General features: G+C 45.5%; 1 protein-coding gene across 6 annotated transcripts in view; it reads left to right on the forward strand.

Annotated features, from left to right (window-relative positions):
* LOC135515964 (pleckstrin homology domain-containing family A member 5-like) overlaps positions 1 to 23,541 on the forward strand; it is a 146,134-nt gene that overhangs the window by 75,956 nt on the left and 46,637 nt on the right. For all 6 annotated transcript variants that reach the window (XR_010451883.1, XM_064939864.1, XM_064939865.1 and 3 more), the window contains exon 4: positions 16,657 to 16,740. Coding sequence is in view for 5 of the 6 variants with exons in the window: in XM_064939864.1 (XP_064795936.1) it covers positions 16,657 to 16,740 (84 nt within the window). In the remaining variant the exon portion in view is untranslated. The remainder of the gene's footprint in view (positions 1 to 16,656; positions 16,741 to 23,541) is intronic.

The raw sequence follows: 23,541 nt of genomic DNA on the forward strand, positions 1-23,541 counted from the left end.
TGTTGGGGGTACTGGAGGAGCAGGGTTGGGGAACACTGACCTACAGGACACACTAGAGGTAAGGTTAAGGGAATTGGGTTTTACAGGCTCAAACTCAAAATCACATTAGATAAGAAGTGCAACTTTTTTATGGAACTTTTTGAAAGAGTTGCAGTTTATCGCAGCGCCTTAAAAATGGAACAGCAAATGTGGTCGGCCCAATTATGTAACTATTTTAGGTTTTATAGGAAAACTTCCGTAATCTCTTTGTGACAGTTATAGTGGGGAGAGGAGAGCAGACAGCAGGGTAGAAGAGGTCTTTGTTAACTCTGTCTCCTTTACCACTTGCTGACTGGCACACAGCAGCAGAGACCAGAGAGCCTAGATATGATAATACACACACATCTGGTCTGGAGAACACACACTTCATCTCCAACGCTCCAACGCCCATAGGCTCTTGAGTTGTCATTGATTCACTCCTTTATCTCCCCGTCACAGTGGGTGCACACGCATGCGTGGGTGAGTGCTTACGCCTGTCTGTCTGTTTGTGTGTGCGTGCGCACTTTTGCAAGTGTATCGGTCTCTGCTTACTTGGTCTCTGCATACAGATGGCTGCGTCCCAAAATATTCTGCTTAAAAGCTTGTTTCACTTATCAGCAGAGAGAGAGCAGGAGATTGCGGAGTTTCAGCTGTCGGCATTCACTTGATAAAATACTGCGGAGACGTTTTTCAAATTAAGTACCATACATCCGGTGGGCGCTGCCTCTGGGGATGAACAAATACAGTTACTGTTGATTTAGAGTTTTTGAACAGGAGAGTTCCTTGTCTATCCAATACGAGCTCACATGCACTATGGAGCCCAACACCGCAGCCTTCTTCCCTGGGCCCATTTGACAATATCATCTTTCCTCAACTAGCCAGCTTTCAAAACCTTTCTCTCTCTCTCTCTCTCTCTCTCTCTTGCTCTCGCTCTCGCTCGCTCTCTGATATTGTGGCTCACACTGGATTTGACTGAAATGGTTTGCGTTCCAAATGGCTCCCTATCTGACCTGGTCAAAAGTAGTGCACTATATTGGAAATAGCGTGCCGTTTGGGACGCACCCATGGATTTAGACTTCAAACGCATGCCCTCTGTTGTTTCCTGGACAGGTGGATCTAGTGGACTTTTCCATTATCCTGACCTCATCTTACCTCTTCACTGCCAATGGGTATTGTTCATCTTCCCACATCCCTCCTTCCCTTGTATCTCCACCATGTTATGGGAAAATGGGATGGGGGAGATTGGTTTTGAATGCAGCCTACTGCTGTTACAATTCACCTGACTTCCACAAAGGGGAGAAATTCTAGTTGTAGCACCAATTCGAGTTGCGCTACAATTCTAGTTGGTTTTTGAACCATGCCAGGTTGGTTGTTTTCCTCTGCTATTTAAACCTATTGAGGAGCCCCAGCAGGGTTCAAAACAGCTTTCTGTGTGGAGAGGATATGTAGTGATGAGCCTGGTTTAATCTGGAGTCCTGTCCCCTCCCCACACATGTACACTAAAATGGTCCTCTCTCTCTGGAGCCATTGTGGCCTGGCGTCCCCTCTCCATCTCCACTGCCCCTCCTCTCCTCCAGGCCTGAATAACAGCACTAAGCTGGGGGAAGCAGATTAGCCCCCCCACAACCATTGTCTGCTTCCTATTAGAAAGAACCCTGACTTGTGGTTGAACTTCAGGGTCTCTCCAGGCTCTTGTTACCCAGTTACACACATGTGTACTGTTCTACTACCACATATCATAGCCTGGTATAAATACATGTTGAATGGCCGTCTAGAGGAACATCAAGCATTACGTTAATGATATAGGCCTAGATTTGGAGAGGAACGTCCCAGCATTAAGTTAATTATATATCTATATATACCTAGCTTTGAAGCAGGCTGTAGGCTTCCCTTATTGTGTGACCTCAGTAGACACGTGCACTAGATGTGATTTTGTTCCCATGTAATGTTCATATAGCTGTAAACGATTAGGCCTATAGTTTACATTGAGAGGAGCCTGTTCACTCGTGTGTGTCTGCTGTATTTTGCACGCCACCCGCGGTCACGCACACGTGATGACACATCTGCTTTGAAAAGCACTTGCAAACCAAACGGCATCCTATTTGAACGAGTCAACTCTGAAACGCAATGTAATGCACGAATAAATCAGATTTCAAAGTCATAAGCGCACAGCACGGCAGATGTATTCCAGCTCGTCGGCGGCGCGCATTTAACAGAGCAGGCTAGTGGGAGCGCGCTCATTTAACAGAGCAGGCGAGTGGGAGCGCGCGCATTTAACAGAGCGCGCCAGTGAGTGAGCGGTCACCCAGTCCGCATCTGGAAAGACTGCTTTTATTTCACCAGTTTTACTGGCTTTTCCACCGCAGGCGTCCTCTCGTAAGTAAACACTATCTGGAGATGATTTAGTCATGTTCTGTAGTCATGCTTAGATATGAATTGTTTATTATATAGGCTATTGAAATAATGGCATTGCTATTTTACGCGTGCGGTTCTGTGATGCCTTGTTGGTATGACAGGCTACATTTCACTGTAGCCCACGCGTTTTCATACCTTATGCATATTTTATGAAGTACACACGGGATGCGCTGCTCAAAATAGTGCTGGTGCTCAGATTTTTCCTTATAGGGGACTCGACCATTTGTTGTGATATTCTGTGCTCTGTTCGTTGCTGCGTTGTGTAGCCATGCCTTTAGTACAGTAGGCTTAAGGCAGCTTACAATTGTGAAACTGTAAATGCAGTCTGTAAATTAGTTATTGTTTTGATTTTGTTGTATTTAGTGTCATGCATTCAGCTCAATTTGCTTTCTGTATCCTACATCTGATGTCACTCAGCCTCTCCTGTTCTCTCGTCTCTATCTGTCGTTCTCTATATGTCTCTCTCTTTCTGTCCTTCAAATTGGTGTTACTCTTTCTCATTCTGGACCCATGTTATCCCCCTCTTTCCTGTGGTGTACAGTAGAAAGTCGTTAAAGGTGTCCGGCTGTTCCCAGCGTCCCGTTGTGAATCTGATTAAAGTTGTATTAACGAGCTGTGGTTCCGGGATGCCACAGGGACCATGTTATTTCCGTCAGCCAGCTCCATGCATCTCAATGGTCAGCTCTCCGAGTCCATGTTAATGGGTCTCCCTACTCCTTTAGACTCCTCTGTCAGAGTTTCTCTCTCTCTCTTGGAATTAGGCTAGACTCTATTAAGCAGCTATCAGTCTCACTATGCCAGTGTCCTTTTGGGGATACACGTAATTACTTTGACTTCCGACGTTTTCTGTGTGTGGGCTTATTATTTTCATTAAAGGGAGGTCGACTTTTAGGGGGCTTTCATACCAAATTGGTTTAGAGCTTGTTTTCACCCTTAGGTCCGTTAGTTTGGACTGTTGTGGATACGCTATCTGCACTCGGGAGCACACTGAACAACACACCATGGTTCACTCAAAAAGGGTGGTATCGGTCCGATTCCATTTTTACCATGGCGCGGTTCGCTGCAAGTGAGAACGCAGTCCGAACCAAACACAGGAAAATAATCAGAGGCATGCAGTTTATTGGACTGGCAGCATTTGGTGAAATGCACACAGTACCATAACTTTATCTCAAACATTCTGTGAGTAGCAGTGCATTTAAGAGCGCATCCTGTGCAGATTAGGCTGGGGCTATATCGGGGATACAGGCTAAATGTAGGCTATTCACATCGCAGTTAGAGTGGCAATTGTTTCCTCCCGCATGTTGTTGGAATACCAAAGCCAATGTAATATGACGATTGGGACCCAAGTTATGCTTGTTGGTCATCATAAATGGATTTAACATGAGCATTTTTCTCCAATTAACAAATGACTTGCATGAACACATGGTTTTGTTTAGGCATTTTATTTTGTTTTACATTTGGCAATGTGAAACGAACCGGACCAAATGAAAAATAATACAATGTACAGTATAGCTCAGAACTAAATGCCCTTATAGTTGTCTTTCTGGTCTATAGTTCTCTGATTAAAACAGAGACCGGGAGTAATGGATGTGTTCCCCTAATTTAATGCCTGATAGATCAACTTTACCAATTTAAGAGAAGAAGTCTGAGAAATTAGAGCCCTCTAAGACTCATAGCATCTTCATCCCAAGGACAAGAGGAGCCAGCTGGCAGGCACCCTTTTACATGTGAGTGCATGACTTTTGCCACAAACATATGTTTATGTCTGTTCTGATCAAAAGTAGTGCACTATATTAGGGACCAAGGTGCCATTGGAGACACTGAAAGTGGTTGACAAGACCATGGATGGATGGACTGACTGACTAACAGAGGGCAACATGTGGCACTCTAATTCTCCTTTCTCCATGGTAACCCTGACTGAAGTCCCTCGCCCCCCTCTGGTCCAATCCAGACCTCATATTTCTGCCATCTGTTTTTCATATCTGTTATTTTCCCCTCTTCTTTTGAACTGTCCTTCTATCTAGACATGGAAATCAAATAAGGTTGTTCTGAACCATTCACAGCCTGGCATTTCATTCCCCCCGCCGTAGAACTACATGAACATCAGCCATCTGCCAGGGTTACTATTGGCAACACACTCAGGAGAGGAGCCCTTAGGATGAAATACCTCAGCAGTTTGACTTGTTTGGGTCAGTTTGAGCAGTGCTGTTTTCCTGACTGCATGATTTAATATGTAACTGTGGGTTATTTTCTGCTCTCTGAGGTGAATCTGAGTCCCATATGCTGCTGCAGTACCTACAGTAGCTAGGCTATGGGTTGAGTGTAATCATAATTATCATCTATTCGTATGGATGGGGTATAGCAGACTGTTATTTGCAGATTAGAAAAGGCTAAAGGAGATTTGCCATGTATGTTATTTTAAACGCCACCTTGTTGATATGTCATATCTAATCTGGAACCCAGAACCAAATGCTGCATGCTGGTACGCTGGCCAGAATTTAAGTCTCATACTGTCACAGGAGACGAGGGATGTAACGAATGTAAAAAAAAAAAAAAAAAAATGTTCTGCCAATTTAAAAAAATTAGTTTAAACGAAAAAATTCTGTGAATTCATGATGAGTATGACCGGGAGGGGGCAATGCAGTTCAATCTACCGGTGTCCTGCCTACCTACCAGACTGCGCTCACCTTACTGCTGCTCTCCACCCACTCAACAACGATGGTATTAATGCCGTTCTAGGTTCTATTTTGTGTGACTCTCCTCCATGTTCTCAGTTGTCAGTACATGGGACTTCATGGCCCCTTTCCCATCAACCTGAGGGCTCGTTTCAGTGATGTGTAACATCGTGTTCAAAGATGTCCAACAATCTGTTAAGACCACTAATGGTGTTTGACAACTCACACTTTGTACTCGACGGGTTGGGTCTCACTGTGCCTCCCTTTCAGCACCTGTACTGCCACTGTAAGCTCAATTCCACCTCGCAGCCGTTTTGCATTTCATCACCATCTCAATTTACTTGTCAAAGTACTGCCATACAGGGCTCTGGTCAGAACTAGTGCACTATATAGGGAATAAGTGCCATTTGGGATGCAACCTATATCAAATCAGCTGGTATGTATTCTGTATGTAAACATTGGCCCTGGACTTGTCACATGATGTACCGTATTATCAGCCCAAGCCTCTCACTCTTAACCTAAATCGGACTTTTATTTGCAGGAATTACTTTTTGATTGAGCAACAAAAGGATATTTGTTCTTGTTCCCCTTCTCAAGACATGAGTTTTAACATGTTGTCGGTGATGTGGAGGGCAGCTAGTGGGAATCAGCTTTGTATTAGCTATCTGCCTTAGCGTAGCTCACCCTGGATCTTGTTGTTGTACAGTAGGTGCTCCCTGCTACTGTATGTAATAGCCTAGCTGTTTTAGTGCACTTCATGTTCAGTTCAAATGATACAAGGTGTTTTGTTCCTTGATAAGCTTTTCAGTCAATGGTGGTAGAGTATGGCATTCTCGAGTAACGGCAGTGGGATGTCATTCTTACATCAATGTCTAGTTGTAATTTAATTGAAGTGCTTGTCGGAGTTTTCAGTTACTGACTTGTCTAACAGAAGGCTTCTCTGTGTTGGAGAGACTGTCACCGAACCTCATCACAGCACAGTGGGTTGGCTCATTAACAGATACTTGTGTATATATAGTGTGTGGACACCCCTTCAAATTTGTGTACTTGGCTATTTTAGCCACACACGTTGCTAAAGGGTAGAGCTGCTGCTTTCGAGGAGCAGGACTCTAACCCGGAAGCGTATAAGAAATTTGCATACCACCCCAACAGATCCACAGATGATGCAATCTCTATTGCACTCCACACTGCCCTTTCACACCTGGACAAAAGGAACACCTATGTGAGAATGCTGTTCATTGACTACAGCTCAGCGTTTAACACCATAGTGCCCTCAAAGCTCATCACTAAGCTAAGGACCGTGGGACTAAACACCTCCCTCTGCAACTGGATCCTGAACTTACTGCCACCCCCAGGTGGTAAGGGTAGGTAACAACACATCCGCCATGCTGATCCTCAACACGGGGGCCCCTCGGGTGTGTGCCCAGTCCCCTCCTGTACTCCCTGTTCAGTCATGACTGCACGGCCAGGCACGACTCCAACACCATCATTAAATTTGCCGATGACACAACAGTGGTAGGCCTGATCACTGACAACGACGAGACAGCCGTGTGGTGCCAGGATAGCAACCTCTCCCTCCACGTGATCAAAACAAAGGAGATGAATGTGGACTACCATTAATTGGAGGACCGAGCATGCCCCCATTCTCATTGACAGGGCTGTGGTGGAGCAAGTTGAGAGCTTCTAGTTCCTTGGTGTCCAATTCACCAACCAACTATCAAGGTCCATGCACAAAAAGACAGTCGTGAAGAGGGCACGACAAAATGTATTCCCCCTCAGGAGACTGAAAAGATTTGGCAGGGGTCCTCAGATCCTCAAAATGTTCTACAGCTGCACCATAGAGAGCATCCTGACTGTTTGCATCACTCTCTGGTATGGCAACTGCTTGGCCTCTGACCGCGGGGCACTGCAGAGGGTGGTGCGTGCTGCCCAGTACATCACTGGGGCCAAGCTTCCTTCCATCCAGGACCTCTATACCAGGCGGTGTCAGAGGAGGGCCCTAGAAATTGTCAAAGACTCCAGCCACCCTAGTCATGGACTGTTCTCTATGCTACCGCACGGCAGGCGGTGCCGGAGCGCCATGTCTCGGTCTGAAAGGCTTCTTGACAGCTTCTACCCTCAAGCCATTAGACTCCTGAACATCTAATCAAAGGGCCACTCAGACGCCTCTTTTACGCTGCTGCTTTCTGTCTATGCGTGTTCACTTTGACTCTGCCTACATGTTCATATTGCCTCGACTAACTGGTATCCCCGCACATATTACCTCAATTGTCTCTGTACCGGTACCCCCTGTATATAGCCTCCACATTGACTCTGTACCAGTACCCCCTGTATATAGCCTCCACATTGACTCTGTACCGGTACCCCCTGTATATAGCCTCCACATTGTCTCTGTACTGGTACCCCCTGTATATAGCCTCCACATTGTCTCTGTACCGGTACCCCCTGTATATAGCCTCCACATTGACTCTGTACCGGTACCCCCTGTATATAGCCTCCACATTGACTCTGTACTGGTACCCCCTGTATATAGCCTCCACATTGACTCTGTACTGGTACCCCCTGTATATAGCCTCCACATTGACTCTGTACCGGTACCCCCTGTATATAGCCTCCACATTGTCTCTGTACTGGTACCCTCTGTATATAGCCTCCACATTGACTCTGTACCGGTACCCCCTGTATATAGCCTCCACATCGTCTCTGTACCGATACCCCCTGTATATAGCCTCCACATTGACTCTGTACCGGTACCCCCTGTATATAGCCTCCACATTGACTCTGTACCGGTACCCCCTATATATAGCCTCCACATTGTCTCTGTACCGGTACCCCCTGTATATAGCCTCCACATTGTCTCTGTACTGGTACCCCCTGTATATAGCCTCCACATTGACTCTGTACTGGTACCCCCTGTATATAGCCTCCACATTGACTCTGTACTGATACCCCCTGTATATAGCCTCCACATTGACTCTGTACTGGTACCCCATGTATATAGCCTCCACATTGACTCTGTACTGGTACCCCCTGTATATAGCCTCCACATTGACTCTGTACTGGTACCCCCTGTATATAGCCTCCACATTGACTCTGTACTGGTACCCCCTGTATATAGCCTCCACATTGACTCTGTACTGGTACCCCCTGTATATAGCCTCCACATTGACTCTGTACTGCTACCCCCTGTATATAGCCTCCACATTGACTCTGTACTGCTACCCCCTGTATATTGACTCTGTACTGGTACCCCCTGTATATAGCCTCCACATTGACTCTGTACTGGTACCCCCTGTATATAGCCTCCACATTGACTCTGTACTGCTACCCCCTGTATATAGCCTCCACATTGACTCTGTACTGGTACCCCCTGTATATAGCCTCGCTATTGTTATTTTACTGCTGCCGTTTCATTATTTGTTACTTTTATTTTTTTAACTTAACACTTATTTTTCTTAACTAGCATTTCACTGTAAGGTCTACACCTGTTGTATTCGGCGCATGTGACAATTAAGATTTGATTTGAGTTCCACAGTCGGCTTTGGACTCTGGTGCAGTGGAAACGCGTTCTCTGGAGTGCTGAATCGCACTTCACCATCTGGTAGACTGACAGATGAATCTGGGTTTGGTGGATGCAAGGAGAATGCTACATGCCCGAATGCAAAGTGGCAACTGTAAAGTTTGGTGGATGAGGAATAATGGTCTGGGCTTTTTTTCATGGTTCTGGGCTAGGCCCCTTCGTTCCAGTGAAGGGAAATATTAACGCTTCAGCATACAATGACATTCTAGACAATTCTGTGCTTACAATTTTGTGGCAACAGTTTGGGAAATGCCCTTTCCTGTTTCAGCATGACAATGCCCCTGTGCACAAAGCCAGGTCCATACAGAAATGGTTTGTCGAGATCGGTGTGGAATAACTTGACTGGTCTGCACAGTGCGCTGACCTCAACCCCATTGAACACCATTCAGATTAATTGGAACTCCAACTGTGAGCCAGGCCTAATCGCCCAACGTCAGTGCTCGACCTCATTAATGCTCTTGTGGCTGATTGGAAGCAAGTCCCTGCAGCAATGTTCCAACAACTAGTGGAAAGCCTTCCCAGAAGAGTGGAGACTGTTACAGCAGCGAAGGGGGGACCAACTCCATATTAATGGCCAGTATTTTGGATTGAGATGTTTAACGAGCAGGTGTCCACATACTTTTGGTCATGTAGTGTACGTACTGCCATGGAAGATGTCACAATCACACAGAGGAACAGAAGAGAGGATAGCTTTCTGTAGGAGGACTGTTTCTTTATAGATGTACTAACAAGGACGAAAGCAAGGACAATTAAGATTGCGTTCGATTGATGGTAATTAGAAGTGCTTCTTGTTATTGTTTCGAATACTGCCAACCAAAGCCAAACTCTACAGTGATGTAGGTGGATTAGTTAGAGGTTGTTTTGTGGTGCGTGTTTGCTGCAGCCTGGGTTGTGTGCAGTGGAGGCCGTATCTGACATTTTTAAAAAGCTTTTCTCCTCCCTGGGAAAGGTGTACAATACATGTCATGGGTGAGTCCGAGTGCTATTCTGAATGCTGAGAGAGCGAGAGAATGTTGAATAGACAGAGAGAGAGACGCATCGGGCGAGAGGGATAGAGAGAGAGTGCAAGGGAAATGAGGAAGGTCTGTCTCTGTGGCCTTTCTGAAAGGTTACCCAGTGGTGCCAGAGAGAGCAGTGTGAATGGCAGGGGGCTCTACAGGGAGCGGATTAGCAATTGTTGACTGACCCTCAGCCTTTATAATAGCAGAATACTGAGACAAGGGTCTGAATATGGACACATTGTTCTCTCCATGCCGGGCCTGTACAGAACCGAACACCGAGACGTATTCACACATTTCAACAAGGTCACATCAGAAGACTTGTCATTCATCCACTGTGGATGAAGACATTTAGAAGGGCCCGGCCCTGGCCTACGTTACAGCCGTTTGACCAAGGCAACGTTTCACTTGGCATTTAGAGCAGATGGAATCATACAGACGGGAACAAACATGGTCTGACATTTTAAATGTGTTTTGTAATGTTTCTGACGTCTTATGGATTAGCTGTCATCGTAAGATTGATGGGGCTCCTCCTGCTCCTGACACCTTGTTATGTCAGGGTTATGTAGGCCCTATGACAGTGTTGTGTATGCCTTATGTACTGTATGATGAAGGGTTCAGCTAAAGTGTCCTCACACAGGGGCTTGTTAGAGGGGTTGGGTTGAATGCGGAAGACACATTTCAGTTGAAGGCATTCAGTTGTACAACTGACTCGGTACCCCCCTTTCCCTTTACCCACATCCCACTGGGGCGCTCATCAGAGAGCAGCACGAGTAGCAGACTCCCGCTGGCAACATGCCCTCTTCTCATCCTCCCTTCCTCCTCTCCTCTCCCCCTCATCCTCCCTTCCTCCCTTCCTCTCATCTTCCACTCACCACCTCCTCCCTTTTTTCTGTTTTTGGGTGATTATTTCTTCCACGCTCTTTCTCTGTTTAGTCTGTATCTCTCCCTCTCTGTTTCTATCTCTCTGGTCTGAATATCTTTCTCTCTTTCTCTCTCTCTCTCTCTCTCTCTGTTTTCTCTCCCAAACTCCCTCCATCATCGCTGGTGGCCGGCTTTTGAAAAATTGTTTACAGCCAATTAGGGTGATTTGTAGTGTTGTGCTGCTTGTTAGCGGGCGGCAGGGAGGAATGGAGAGGTTGGACGAAGTGCTTGTTGATTTTCATCAGCGGTTTCCAATAAACACATTATTTCTCTCGATCCCTCAGAGTCCCTCCTACCAAGCACAATTAGCCTAACACAGAGAAGACTAATCAAAGGCCGTACTGAGACCGGGGTTGACTTCAGCATGACGACAAACAACATCCCCATACATGATGTTACTGTGAAGGAAACGTTCTGAAACGGGGCGAGTACCTGTACTTGTACAATACGCGTTTCTACGGTATGCCCTACTGAACACAGGCTGTTTCAGTTTGAAGCCATATGTTATTGGTAGGGCCAGGAGTTGTTCTTTGAGATTAAATGCCCTTGAGTTTTTCCAGATTCCTGTTGGACAGCCAGTTGACAGGTGGTGGAATCCTCTCCGTATGTTCCTTATTGCCTACCTACCTCGACGGTCAAATAGGGGATACTTATATTTTCACTGCGGTTCGAGTGTGAGGTGTGAGATAATATATATATTTTTTTGGGCATATCTCAATTCCCCCTGAGACACCCTTGGAGAGTGGGGATATTTCACTTAGTCGGCTCGGGGATTCGAACCGGCGACCTTTCGGTTACTGGCCCAACGATCTTACCTGCTAGGCTACCTGCTGCCCCCACATACCTTCCTAGAGCTGCAACAGACTATTGCCACCGGAGTAGAAACGATGACATTTCAGAAGAAAGCGGCGACGTACTGCTTTGGCATAAAACACTGCTCACCGATTTATTTCCCCGTCTGTTTACAATTCAGTTCCTGTCCTTGTACTCAACGTTGCTTACATGTTAAAGAGAATAGATCATCCTCTTTCTGGGGAGTAACAGAAAAGCTATTCAATAGAATTCACTACTTCATACCCTTTTATTGTTTCACCTTGCAATCGTCAGAAAATGAGTAAAACATACCTTCACTGTTGATAATCAGTTATGTGAAGAGGACACAAAGGTACTCTTAAGATTTATGTAATGGCTGTAATTCAAGGTGACCGTCATCTCTCTCGGCCTCAGCCTGTAGAAAAAACTGGTACTTCGACCATGAAGGCCTGATTCACATGGTCTCCTCTGAACAGTTGATGTTGAGGTGTGTCTGTTACTTGAACTCTGTGAAGCATTTATTTGGCCTGCAATTTCTGAGGCTGGAAACTCTAATGAACTTATCCTCTGCAGCAGAGGTAACTCTGGGTTTTCCTTTCCTGTGGTGGTCCTCATGAGAGCCAGTTTCATCATAGCGCTTGATGGTTTTTGCGACTGCCCTTGAAGAAACTTTCAAAGTTCTTGAAATGTTCGTTATTGACTGACCTTAATGTCTTAAAGTAATGATGGTCTGTCGTTTCTCTTTGCTTATTGGAGCTGTTCTTGCCATAATATGGAATTGGTCTTTTATCAAATAGGGCTATCTTCTGTATACCACCCAACTGATTGGCTCAAATGCATTATGGAGGAAAGAAATTCCTCAAATTAACTTTTAACAAGGCACACCTGTTAATTGAAATGCATTCCAGGTGACTACCTCATGAAGCTGGTTGAGAGAATGCCAAGAGTGTGCAAGCTGTCATCAAGGCAAAGGGTGGCTATTTGAAGTATCTCAAATATAAAATATGTTTTGATTTGTTTAACACTTTTTGGTTACTGCATGATTCCATATGTGTTATTTTAGTGTTGATGTCTTCACTATTACTACTATTTTGACTGCTACTGTATGTCCAGGTTTTGGCTCACAGGCTGTGAAGTCTGTTGCTGCTTTGACAAGCCCCAGGTTGTAATTTCATGATATGTTATTACTTTTAGCATGACTGTGCCTGACAGTGAGTGTATATAAGTTGTCCTCAGAGGCTAGAAAGACATTATTACCTTTTCCTTTTAACCAGTGGAAAGGAATGTTGCTCTCTGATACTGGAGATCAATGGAGGATGCAGTCACTCGATTCTCTGACTGATGATCATTGTCAGCCCCCCCACTTTCATGTCGAAACCAAAGAGGAAATGCATCTTCCCTCTTTCATTGAGTTTTGTTTATCGTTTCCCACATTGCCATCTTGATTTCTTGTTACTCGCAGTGGGGAAAAAAGGGCCAAGTGGAACCTCTTCTGAGACCCCCCGGTGGTGCCTCCGCAACCTTGACGTTCTCACACACACACACACACACACACACACACGTACTTGGGTAATCTCCAGGAAGTGATGAATAAAAGCAGATCCTGTCATGTAGTGGCTTTGAGTGATTGTGCTTTGTGATTCTATGTGACAGATGGGAGACGTGGAGCGCAGTTAATAATAGACCGTACAGTCGACATGTCTCTCTGGCTCAGCTGCGACTGTGTCCTGGATGGCAGGGCTGGAACATCTCCAGCAGGGACACAGTCCAGAGACCAAGCCCACGAACACTGCTGCTTCACTGGGTAGATTAGCCCAGCGGAACCCCTGGCATGGCCTTAGTTGGACACCGTTCCGTAGAGAGAGAGGAGCGTTCCATCTGTGACTCCTGCAGGCCAGATTATCCTCTTGGTCCTGTGTTGAGTTAACTGAAGTGTGTTGTATTGCACAAGAGCTACAGCAGGCCCTGCAGCAGTGGAGAATGCCAGTGTGTGAATGTGGTATTGCAGTGGTATTTTCGCAAGTGACAAATGAAACCAGGTGTTTCAGCCACAAGCCTAGCTTACCACAGCCCAGCTGAGATACTTGGTACGCCTGCAGGGATGTCATACTGTGTGTGTGTGTGTGTGTGTGTGTGTGTGTGTGTGTGTGTCCGAGCCTGCGCTGCTACCTCACCGAGAGAATCAATTGATAAACATACAGTACTCTCTCTCTTTCAGATACCCGTCAATGTCCAGATAAGCCTACAGGGCTGTTGTGCTGTGTGTACAATGTCTCATGACCCTCTCGGGTTAATCCGTCAGACAACCTTATTTTCTGTCTGTACAGTCTGTCCTCCTACCCTCAGTCTGTGCGTGTGTGCATGCATCTGTGTGTGTGTGTGTGCTCATCTTTGCGTGCGAGCAGAAAAGAGAGCTCTGTTCTCTCTCGTCTTTATCGGCATTAAGCGTTCCCCTGCCTCCCTACACTCTGCGTGAAAAGCTGCTTGTGTCTTACAGAGGGCCGGCTACAGGGGTCTCTCTCTCTCTGTCTGTGTCTCTCTGTCTGACTGGCTGTGGTGCTGTAATTGTATTTATAGATAAGTCACCGCTTGCTGTGAAACAGCCTGTTAGCTGTGCTCTTGTGATCTAGGGCATATGACTGGAGCGGTTAGGGGCTTCTTGGGAGGGGTAGATCATTTGTATTCTGCAGCAGTGTTGAAGAGCCACGGCTGGGCTGGATAGCGGTTTGTCACGCGAGAGAAGAGAGGATAGTGTCAGTGGAAGAACTATGTTAGATGGTGCTGTGTAGAAGAGTGTTCGACCCAGGTCAGAAAACAGATGGGCTGCCATGCTGAAGTTTAGCACCACCCAACACTCAAGGTGTGTAGGCATTGTGTCTGCTGTTCATTGTTATTCAACAGGACATTGTGTAGTGCGGAGAGGGACACTAACCCTCATCTTAATGCTCCTCAATTGGCTGGTTGACAATGGGTAATATAGTTACTATTGGCTGGTTGACAATGGGTCATATGGTTAGTATTGGCTGGTTGACAATGGGTCATATGGTTAGTATTGGCTGGTTGACAATGGGTCATATGGTTAGTATTGGCTGGTTGACAATGGGTCATATGGTTAGTATTGGCTGGTTGACAATGGGTCATATCGTTAGTATTGGCTGGTTGACAATGGGGCATATGCTTGATGATGGGTCGTATGGTTAGTGTTGGCTGGTTGACAATGGGTCATATCGTTAGTATTGGCTGGTTGACAATGGGGCATATGCTTGATGATGGGTCGTATGGTTAGTGTTGTCTGGAGGAAGATGTTTAACAATGCTGTTATTAATTAAGTTTACTCAATGTATGATTTTGGTCTAATGTGCCTTCTCTCTTCCCCCCTCTCTTTATAATTTATCTCCCTGTCCACCCCTTTCTCTCTTCCCCCCTCTCTTTATCCTTTCTCTCCCTGTCCCCCTCTCACTCCCCCCCTCTTTATCCTTTCTCTCCCTGCCCCCTCTCTCTCCCTCACCCTCTCTTTATCCTTTCTCTCCCTGTCCCCCTCTCTCTTCCCCCTCTTTATCCTTTCTCTCCCTGTCCACCCCTTTCTCTCTTCCCCCTCTTTATCCTTTCTCTCCCTGTCCCCCTCTCACTCCCCCCCTCTTTATCCTTTCTCTCCCTGCCCCCTCTCTCTCTTCCTCACCCTCTCTTTATCCTTTCTCTCCCTGTCCCCCTCTCTTTTTATCCTTTCTCTCCCTGTCCACCCCTTTCTCTCTTCCCCCCTCTCTTTATCCTTTCTCTCTCTTCCCCCCTCTCTTTATCCTTTCTCTCCCTGCCACCCTCTCTCTCTTCCACCCCTCTCTTTATCCTTTCTCTCCCTGTCCCCTTCTCTCTTCCACCCTCTCTTTATCCTTTCTCTCCCTGTCCACCCCTTTCTCTCTTCCCCCTCTCTTTATCCTTTCTCTCCCTGTCCACCCCTTTCTCTCTTCCATCCTTTCTCTCCCTGTCCCCTTCTCTCTCCCACCCTCTCTTTATCCTTTCTCTGGATGTCCCCCTCTCTCTTCCACCCCTCTCTTTATCCTTTCTCTCCCTGCCCCCCTTTCTCTCTTCCTCACCCTCTCTTTATCCTTTCTCTCTCTTCCCCCTCTCTTTATCCTTTCTCTCCCTGCCCCCTTCTCTCTTCCACCACCTCTCTCTCTTCCCCCTCTCTTTATCCTTTCTCTCCCTGTCCACCCCTTTCTCTCTTCCCCCCTCTCTTTATCCTTTCTCTCCCTGTCCCCCTCTCTCTTCCCCCCTCTCTTTATCCTTTCTCTCCCTGTCCACCCCTTTCTCTCTTCCATCCTTTCTCTCCCTGTCCCCTTCTCTCTCTTCCACCCTCTCTTTATCCTTTCTCTCCCTGCCACCCTCTCTCTTCCACCCCTCTCTTTATCCTTTCTCTCCCTGTCCACCCCTTTCTCTCTTCCCCCTCTCTTTATCCTTTCTCTCTCTTCCCCCCCTCTCTTTATCCTTTCTCTCCCTGCCCCCTCTCTCTCTTCCACCACCTCTCTCTCTTCCACCCCTCTCTTTATCCTTTCTCTCCCTGTCCACCCCTTTCTCTTCCTCCCCCTGTCCCTTCCACCCCTCTCTTTATCCTTTCTCTCCCTGTCCACCCCTTTCTCTCTTCCCCCTCTCTTTATCCTTTCTCTCCCTGTCCACCCCTTTCTCTCTTCCCCCCCTCTCTTTATCCTTTCTCTCCCTGTCCACCCCTTTCTCTCTTCCCCCTCTCTTTATCCTTTCTCTCCCTGTCCACCCCTTTCTCTCTTCCCCCTCTCTTTATCCTTTCTCTCCCTGTCCACCCCTTTCTCTCTTCCCCCTCTCTTTATCCTTTCTCTCCCTGTCCACCCCTTTCTCTCTTCCCCCTCTCTTTATCCTTTCTCTCCCTGTCCACCCCTCTCTTTCCCCCTCTCTTTATCCTTTCTCTCCCTGCCCCCCCTCTCTCTCTTCCCCCCTTCTTTATCCTTTCTCTCCCTGTCCACCCCTTTCTCTTCCCCCTTATCCTTTCTCTCCCTGTCCACCCCTTTCTCTTCCTGCCATCCTTTCTCTCCCTGCCCCCCTTCCACCCCTCTCTTTATCCTTTCTCTCCCTGTCCACCCCTTTCTCTTCCCCCTCTCTTTATCCTTTCTCTCCCTGCCCCCCCTCTCTCTCTCTTCCCCCCTCTCTTTATCCTTTCTCTCTTGCCCCCCTCTCTCCTCCCACCTCTCTTTCTCTCTCTCTTCAGTCACAATGAGCGGAAGGTGACCTGTAAGCATCCAGTCTCTGGTCTTCCTTCACAAGACAACTGCATCTTTGTCGTCAACGAACAGTAAGTCTCTTCTCTCCCACACCCTGAACAGTGGGATGACTGGAACATACATGCCAGTGGAATGACATACCCTCAAGTGGACTTGCATGCACACACACTAACCCACAATACCGGGTTGGTCTCCCCCTGCATCGTGTGTCCATTCTTTATGGCACAAGATGTATGTCACAATGAGAGTTTTTTTTAACAAATCAGATTCATATGAAACTTGTCAAACACACAGCTTTGTCCTCCAGTAATGCTTCAGGGCCCACGTTACTATCAGATCATGTCACAGTATATTACATATTAAATGATGTACTAAATTGATTGTGTGGTGTTTACGTAAATGAGATGTATTCAGTAGTTGAGCATGTGTTCACAATAGCATATAGTCACAGATTTAGCTTTTATGCCATTGTGAATTGACTGAGACGCTGTGAGAAGAGTGGCTTTTATGGACTAGAAAGTGCATTGTGCTCCTGGAGGTGTTGAGGAGTCTGATGTCGGACTTCTACTAAAGAGACGTTATGAGATCACAGGGCAATGAGTTTGGTTTGGGTTTAACTGCTTGTCGTCCAGCGAGACCAGAGACTTTTGAAATGGAAGGCAGCGTTTTCTACTTCACCTTTCACCTTCCCTGTCTTCGGCTCCACTTAATCTGAAGGAAAACGGGAGTGTGTTTGGTTCAACTGTGCCGTGGCTACAGCTGCAGAAGTCTTGGAGAGGATTTGGAAATGGAAGGCAGCGTTGCTACCTCGCCAATCTTTCCTGCCGAGTTCTGATAAGGGCGCTCAGACAAAACACGTTCCAAAACACCCACGGTGGAGAGAGGATGGAGGGAGGAGAAGCCAGTGAAGAGGAGTGTTGGAGTAGAGATGTGTGTGTGAATATCTGAGTTCAGGCTCAAAGGCCTGTCAGAGCTGTCCAGACATTCTCAACCTGAACCGACAGTGTTACCCTGCTCTCTCTTCTCCCCCTGCAAGCTGTCCTCCAGCAAAGTCAATACCGGTTGCCTTTTGTAGCTTGCTGTGTGTGTGCGGGCATGTACGTGCGTGTGTGGAGAAGCCAGAGTTGTTTACTCTAGCCTTCCAAACAGACAGAGAATGGAATCTCTCAGGAATGAACTGACCTGCAGGCAGCTAAGTCTTAGGTAGCTAACCAGAGTCTGCACAATATACAATTTGGTTGTACTAAAACAAGATGTTGTTCATCTTTTTTTTTCTTCATATTGACTAAATATTGTTTTTGTAAGACCACCAACCACCACTGTAGTGATGGTGGAGAATGGAGTGTGACGGAGAGAGAGTGACTCGCGCACACAGAGACACACGTACACAGACAGACACACACACACACACACATACACAGACACACACACACGTACACAGACACACACACGTACACAGACACACACACGTACACAGACACACACACGTACACAGACACACACACGTACACAACACACACACACACACAGACACACACACGACACAGACACGCACACGTACACAGACACGCACACGTACACAGACACGCACACAGACACGCACACGTACACGTACACAGACACGCACACGTACACAGACACGCACACGTACACGTACACGTACACAGACACACACACGTACACGTACACAGACACACACACGTACACGTACACAGACACACACACGTACACAGACACACACACGTACACAGACACACACACGTACACAGACACACACACGTACACAGACACACACACACGTACACAGACACACACACACACGTACACAGACACACACACACACACGTACACAGACACACACACACACGTACACAGACACACACACGTACACAGACACACACACACACGTACACAGACACACACACACACGTACACAGACACACACACACAGGTACACAGACACACACACACACGTACACAGACACACACACACAGGTACACAGACACACACACACACGTACACAGACACACACACACATGTACACAGACACACACACACACATGTACACAGACACACACACACACACGTACACAGACACACACACACACACGTACACAGACACACACACACACACGTACACAGACACACACACACACGTACACACACACACACACGTACACAGACACACACACACACACACGTACACAGACACACACACACACGTACACAGACAGAGACAGAGAGAGAGACACACAGAGGTAGATGGAGAAATTCCTTAAGCTTGGCAGCCATTTCCTCACTTTACCTCAAAAACAAGGAAATTAGGCAATTATATGGTCCGTCTCAGGTGCAGTCATGACCACGTTTGAATCCTATTTTTCTGGATGGAACATTAGGTTGTTGTGGAGATTTGTAGTCTGTTCCTTCCTTCCTGGCTGTGCCGTTGAGTGACAACCCCCCTCCACTCTGCTCTGCACCCCATCCCAATTATCCCCTCCATCACATTCTCCTCCTCACACCTGGATTCAAATACCATTTAAAATCTTTCTAATGTATTAGCTTTTGCTTTAGCCTAACTGGAGTGCCAAGTGAAAATGGTTAGATCTTTTGTGAGCATTCCATTGGTTCCATTTCGGCAGGCAAGCTCAATCAAGCCCATCTAAAGTATTTTACATTTTTTTCTAAAACTATTTGAACCCAGGTCTGCTCTTTTTGTTAGCACCACACTGAGGTGTCTGAGGAGAATATGCAAATATTCTCCTCAGTGTGTTAACTGTTAATTGGAAGTGAGGAGAGAAAGTCAAATATAACAGATTGAGGTGTGTTGGTGACAGACAAAAAGGTTTGTGTGAAAGAGGGTCACCTCCGATCACGAGAAGGAAAATGGAAAGAGGCTCTTACATCAGTCATATCAAGGAAATGGAACTTGTGTAAAATGTTTCTTTCATCTCAAACACCAACTCGACACCACCACCTTCATTAGGGTTCTTGGGCTGACTAAGCCTTGACTGCCGGAATGTGTTGGTAATTCATAATGAAGACGCACTTTCTATTCAACTCCTTGTAGGTTGTGAGAATGACACGGCAGAATACTTGAAATAACAGAAAGCAAATGATGTGTTCGTTCCTCCCAGTGGAAAAACGCAGCTTCACATCCTGATTATCCAGCGAGCGTCGGCCTATCCGTGAGCGGACAACAAAGCAATGTTAATTGGCTTGCCTTGTCACTCAGTCTCTCTCTCTCTCTGTCTGTCTGAAGACTGTATTATCAATCAATCAAACTTCATTTATGTGGCACTTTTCTCACAGCTAATGCATTTCAAGGTGCTTAACCAATAAAATATTAGAAAGGTGAGAAACGATAACACACAGCATTTCTATGCAAATATAAAATCAAGATGGACTTAATTTACTATTGTTTTTACCATTTTCATTTAACAGTGGATATGAGAGACTAATGCAGAGATAAATAAAAGGTGATAAAATAATGAATATACTGTGTATAGAAGGGGATAAAATAGAGTATAACATCCTCTGCTTTATGACCATCACTGCATTTTGAAAGAAGTGTGTTCGCAGAACGTTCCTCGAACTGAACTGCTGTCCCTGAATCCTGGTCGACACTCACCATTCTCCCTGGTGATTGACACGTCAAAACTCCTTTTACAAAACTCTAGTATAAGCATCTTTATACATCTCTGAAAAGGAAAGTTTTCGAAGCGAATAGGGGATAAGAAGTCATCTACTTGAGATGTCACCTCTCCCTCACACACCTCCACCGTCCCTACAGGCGTAATAGCGGGTGTAACGTAATGGTGTTCTGAAGGAAGCACTCCTCATTGATAACCGGCTGACACTACTTCAACCCACACATCCTCTCTCTCCCCATCTACCTCTCTCTCCATCTCTTTCCACATGTCGCCCACATTCCCCCTCTGCCTCTCCGACTCGCCCATACACCTCCACCTTTCTTCTCTCCCTCTTTCACTCTCCTTCCCGTGCGTCGTCTCACCCTTTGTCCCTCCCGCACACGCGCTCCCTCTCAGTCCCTGCCCAGGGACTGCGGTTGAAAATTAGCCGGCTGGCTAAAACCTGGCTGGCACTTTTACTGAAACATTGATTAATGTGCACTGTCCCTGTAAAAAAAAATAAACTCAACTTATTCAGCACTCAGAATTAGATTTCAAATGTCCTCCACCTCTGCAATGACCCTGGGCCTAAAGGAGAGGCCCTGCTCTCATCATCAATTAAAGCAACATGTACAGTGTCTTCAGAAACTGTTCACACCCCTTGACTTTTCTACATTTTGTTGTGTTACAGCCTGAATTTAAAATGGATTACATTTCAGATTTGTTGTCAGTGGCCTACACACAATAACCCATAATGTCAAAGTGAAATTATGTTTACAAATGAAACGCTGAAATGTCTTGAGTCAGTATGTATTCAACTACTTGGTTTTAAGGGAAGCCTAAATAAGTTAAGTAGTAAAAATGTGCTTAACAAGTCACATAAGTTGCATACACTATAATAGTGTGTAACATGATTTTGTATGACTACCTCATCTCTGTACCCCACACATACAATTATATGTAAGGTCTCTCAGTCGAGCAGATTCAACCACAAAGACCAGGGAGCTTTTCCAATGCCTCGCAAAGAAGGGCACCTATTGGTAGATTCTATTGGTAGATTTAAAAAGCAGACTTTGAATATCCACTTGAGCCTGGTGAAGTTATTAATTATACTTGAATGGTGCATCAATAAACCCATTCACTACAAAGATACAAGCTTCCTTCCTAATTCAGTTGCCAGAGAGGAAGGAAACAGCTCAGTAATTTCACAATGAGGCCAATGGTAACTTTAAAACAGTAACAGATTTTAATGGCTGTGATAGAAAACTGATGATGGATCAACAACATTGTAGTTACTTTACAATACTAACCTAATTGACAGAGTGAAAGATGGAAGCCTGTACAGAATAAAAATATTCCAAAACATGCATCTTGTTTGCAACAAGGCACTAAAGTGATACTGCAAAAAAAATTGGCAAAGCAATTAACTTTTTTTCCTGAATACAAACTGTTATGTTTGGGACAAATACAACACATTACTGAGTACCACTCTCCATATTTCCAAGCATGGTGGAGGCTGCATCATGTTATGGGTATGCTTGTTATTTTTAACCTCTAGCGTCGAGCAATCCCATATCCGGGAGCGTAATCATACCCTCAAGCTCATTAGCATAACGCAACGTTAACTATTCATGAAAATCGCAAATTAAAATTACTGAGTACCACTCTCCATATTTCCAAGCATGGTGGAGGCTGCATCATGTTATGGGTATGCTTGTTATTTTTAACCTCTAGCATCGAGCAATCCCATATCCGGGAGCGTAATCATACCCTCAAGCTCATTAGCATAACGCAACGTTAACTATTCATGAAAATCGCAAATTAAATGAAAAATATATTCACTCACAAGATTAGCCTTTTGTTAACAACACTGTCATCTCAGATTTTCAAAATATGTTTTTCAACCATAGCTACACAAGCATTTGTGTAAGAGGTATTGATAGCTAGCATAGCATTAGCCTAGCATTCAGCATGCAACATTTTCACAAAAACAAGAAAAGCATTCAAATAAAATAATTTACCTTTGAAGAACTTTGGATGTTTTCAATGAGGAGACTCTCAGTTCGATAGCAAATGTTCAGTTTTTCCAAAAAGATTATTTGTGTAGGAGAAATCGCTCCGTTTTGTTCATCACGTTTGGCTAAGAAAAATACCCGAAAATTCAGTCATTACAACGCCAATTTTTTTTCCAAATTAACTCCACAATATCGACAGAAACATGGCAATCTTCCAATGATATGCCTACAAATACGTCACAATGCTGCAGACACCTTGGGAAAGCGACAGAAAGTGTAGGCTCATTCCTGGCACATTCACAGCCATATAAGGAGACATTGGAACACTGCGCATTCAAAATCTGGGGCACTTCCTGTATGAAATTTCATCTTGGTTTCGCCTGTAGCATTAGTTCTGTGGCACTCACAGACAATATCTTTGCAGTTTTTGAAACGTCAGTGTTTTCTTTCCAAAGCTGTCAATTATATGCATAGTCAGCATCTTTTCGTGACAAAATATCTTGTTTAAAACGGGAACGTTTTTTAATCCAAAAATTAAGAGTGCCCCCTATATCGAAGAAGTTAAGGACTAGGGAGTTTATACTTATGTTAATTAACTATTTCTGTATTGCATTTTCAATAAATTATCATTAAGGAATATTGTGTGTAGATGGGTGAGATTTATTGTTCTTTTTTAAAAATTAGGCTGTAATTGTGGAATAAGTCAAGGGGTATGAATACTTTCTGAAGTCACTGTTCTACATTCCTCTTTTCACTCTCCACTTTCTCGCTCTTCCCTCTTCTCTACCCCATTCTCTTCCCTCTTTCTTCTCTTTGCTTCATTCCTGTCCATCATCCTTTCTTGCCTCCCTCTTACTTCTCCCCTATCTTCCCCCTCTGAAGTATATGAATTCATTCACAGAGAATGTTTAACCTTGCCACATTTCAATGCTAGTTCAAACTGCAGTTAGGTTTGAGGGGAGGAAGGGGCTGGACAACAATCAGCTAGTTTTACTCTGGAGGGAAACTGCTATTGATAGCACAGCACATAAGCTGCATGCTAAAGCAAGATGGCAGCCTGGGTTGGTATTAAACCGATGATGGTGTTACCATCAGAGCTGTTGATATGAACCCTGTCTTGCTTCAAGACGAGGTGAGTAAGGACCACCGTATTTGGTGCTATATGGGAGTCAGCTTTCAGATGTGCAAATCTCCAGAATACTAGATGTGATAACCTCATGAGCCACG

Source organism: Oncorhynchus masou, chromosome 27, assembly GCF_036934945.1.
Source record: "Oncorhynchus masou masou isolate Uvic2021 chromosome 27, UVic_Omas_1.1, whole genome shotgun sequence".
NCBI lineage: Eukaryota > Metazoa > Chordata > Actinopteri > Salmoniformes > Salmonidae > Oncorhynchus > Oncorhynchus masou.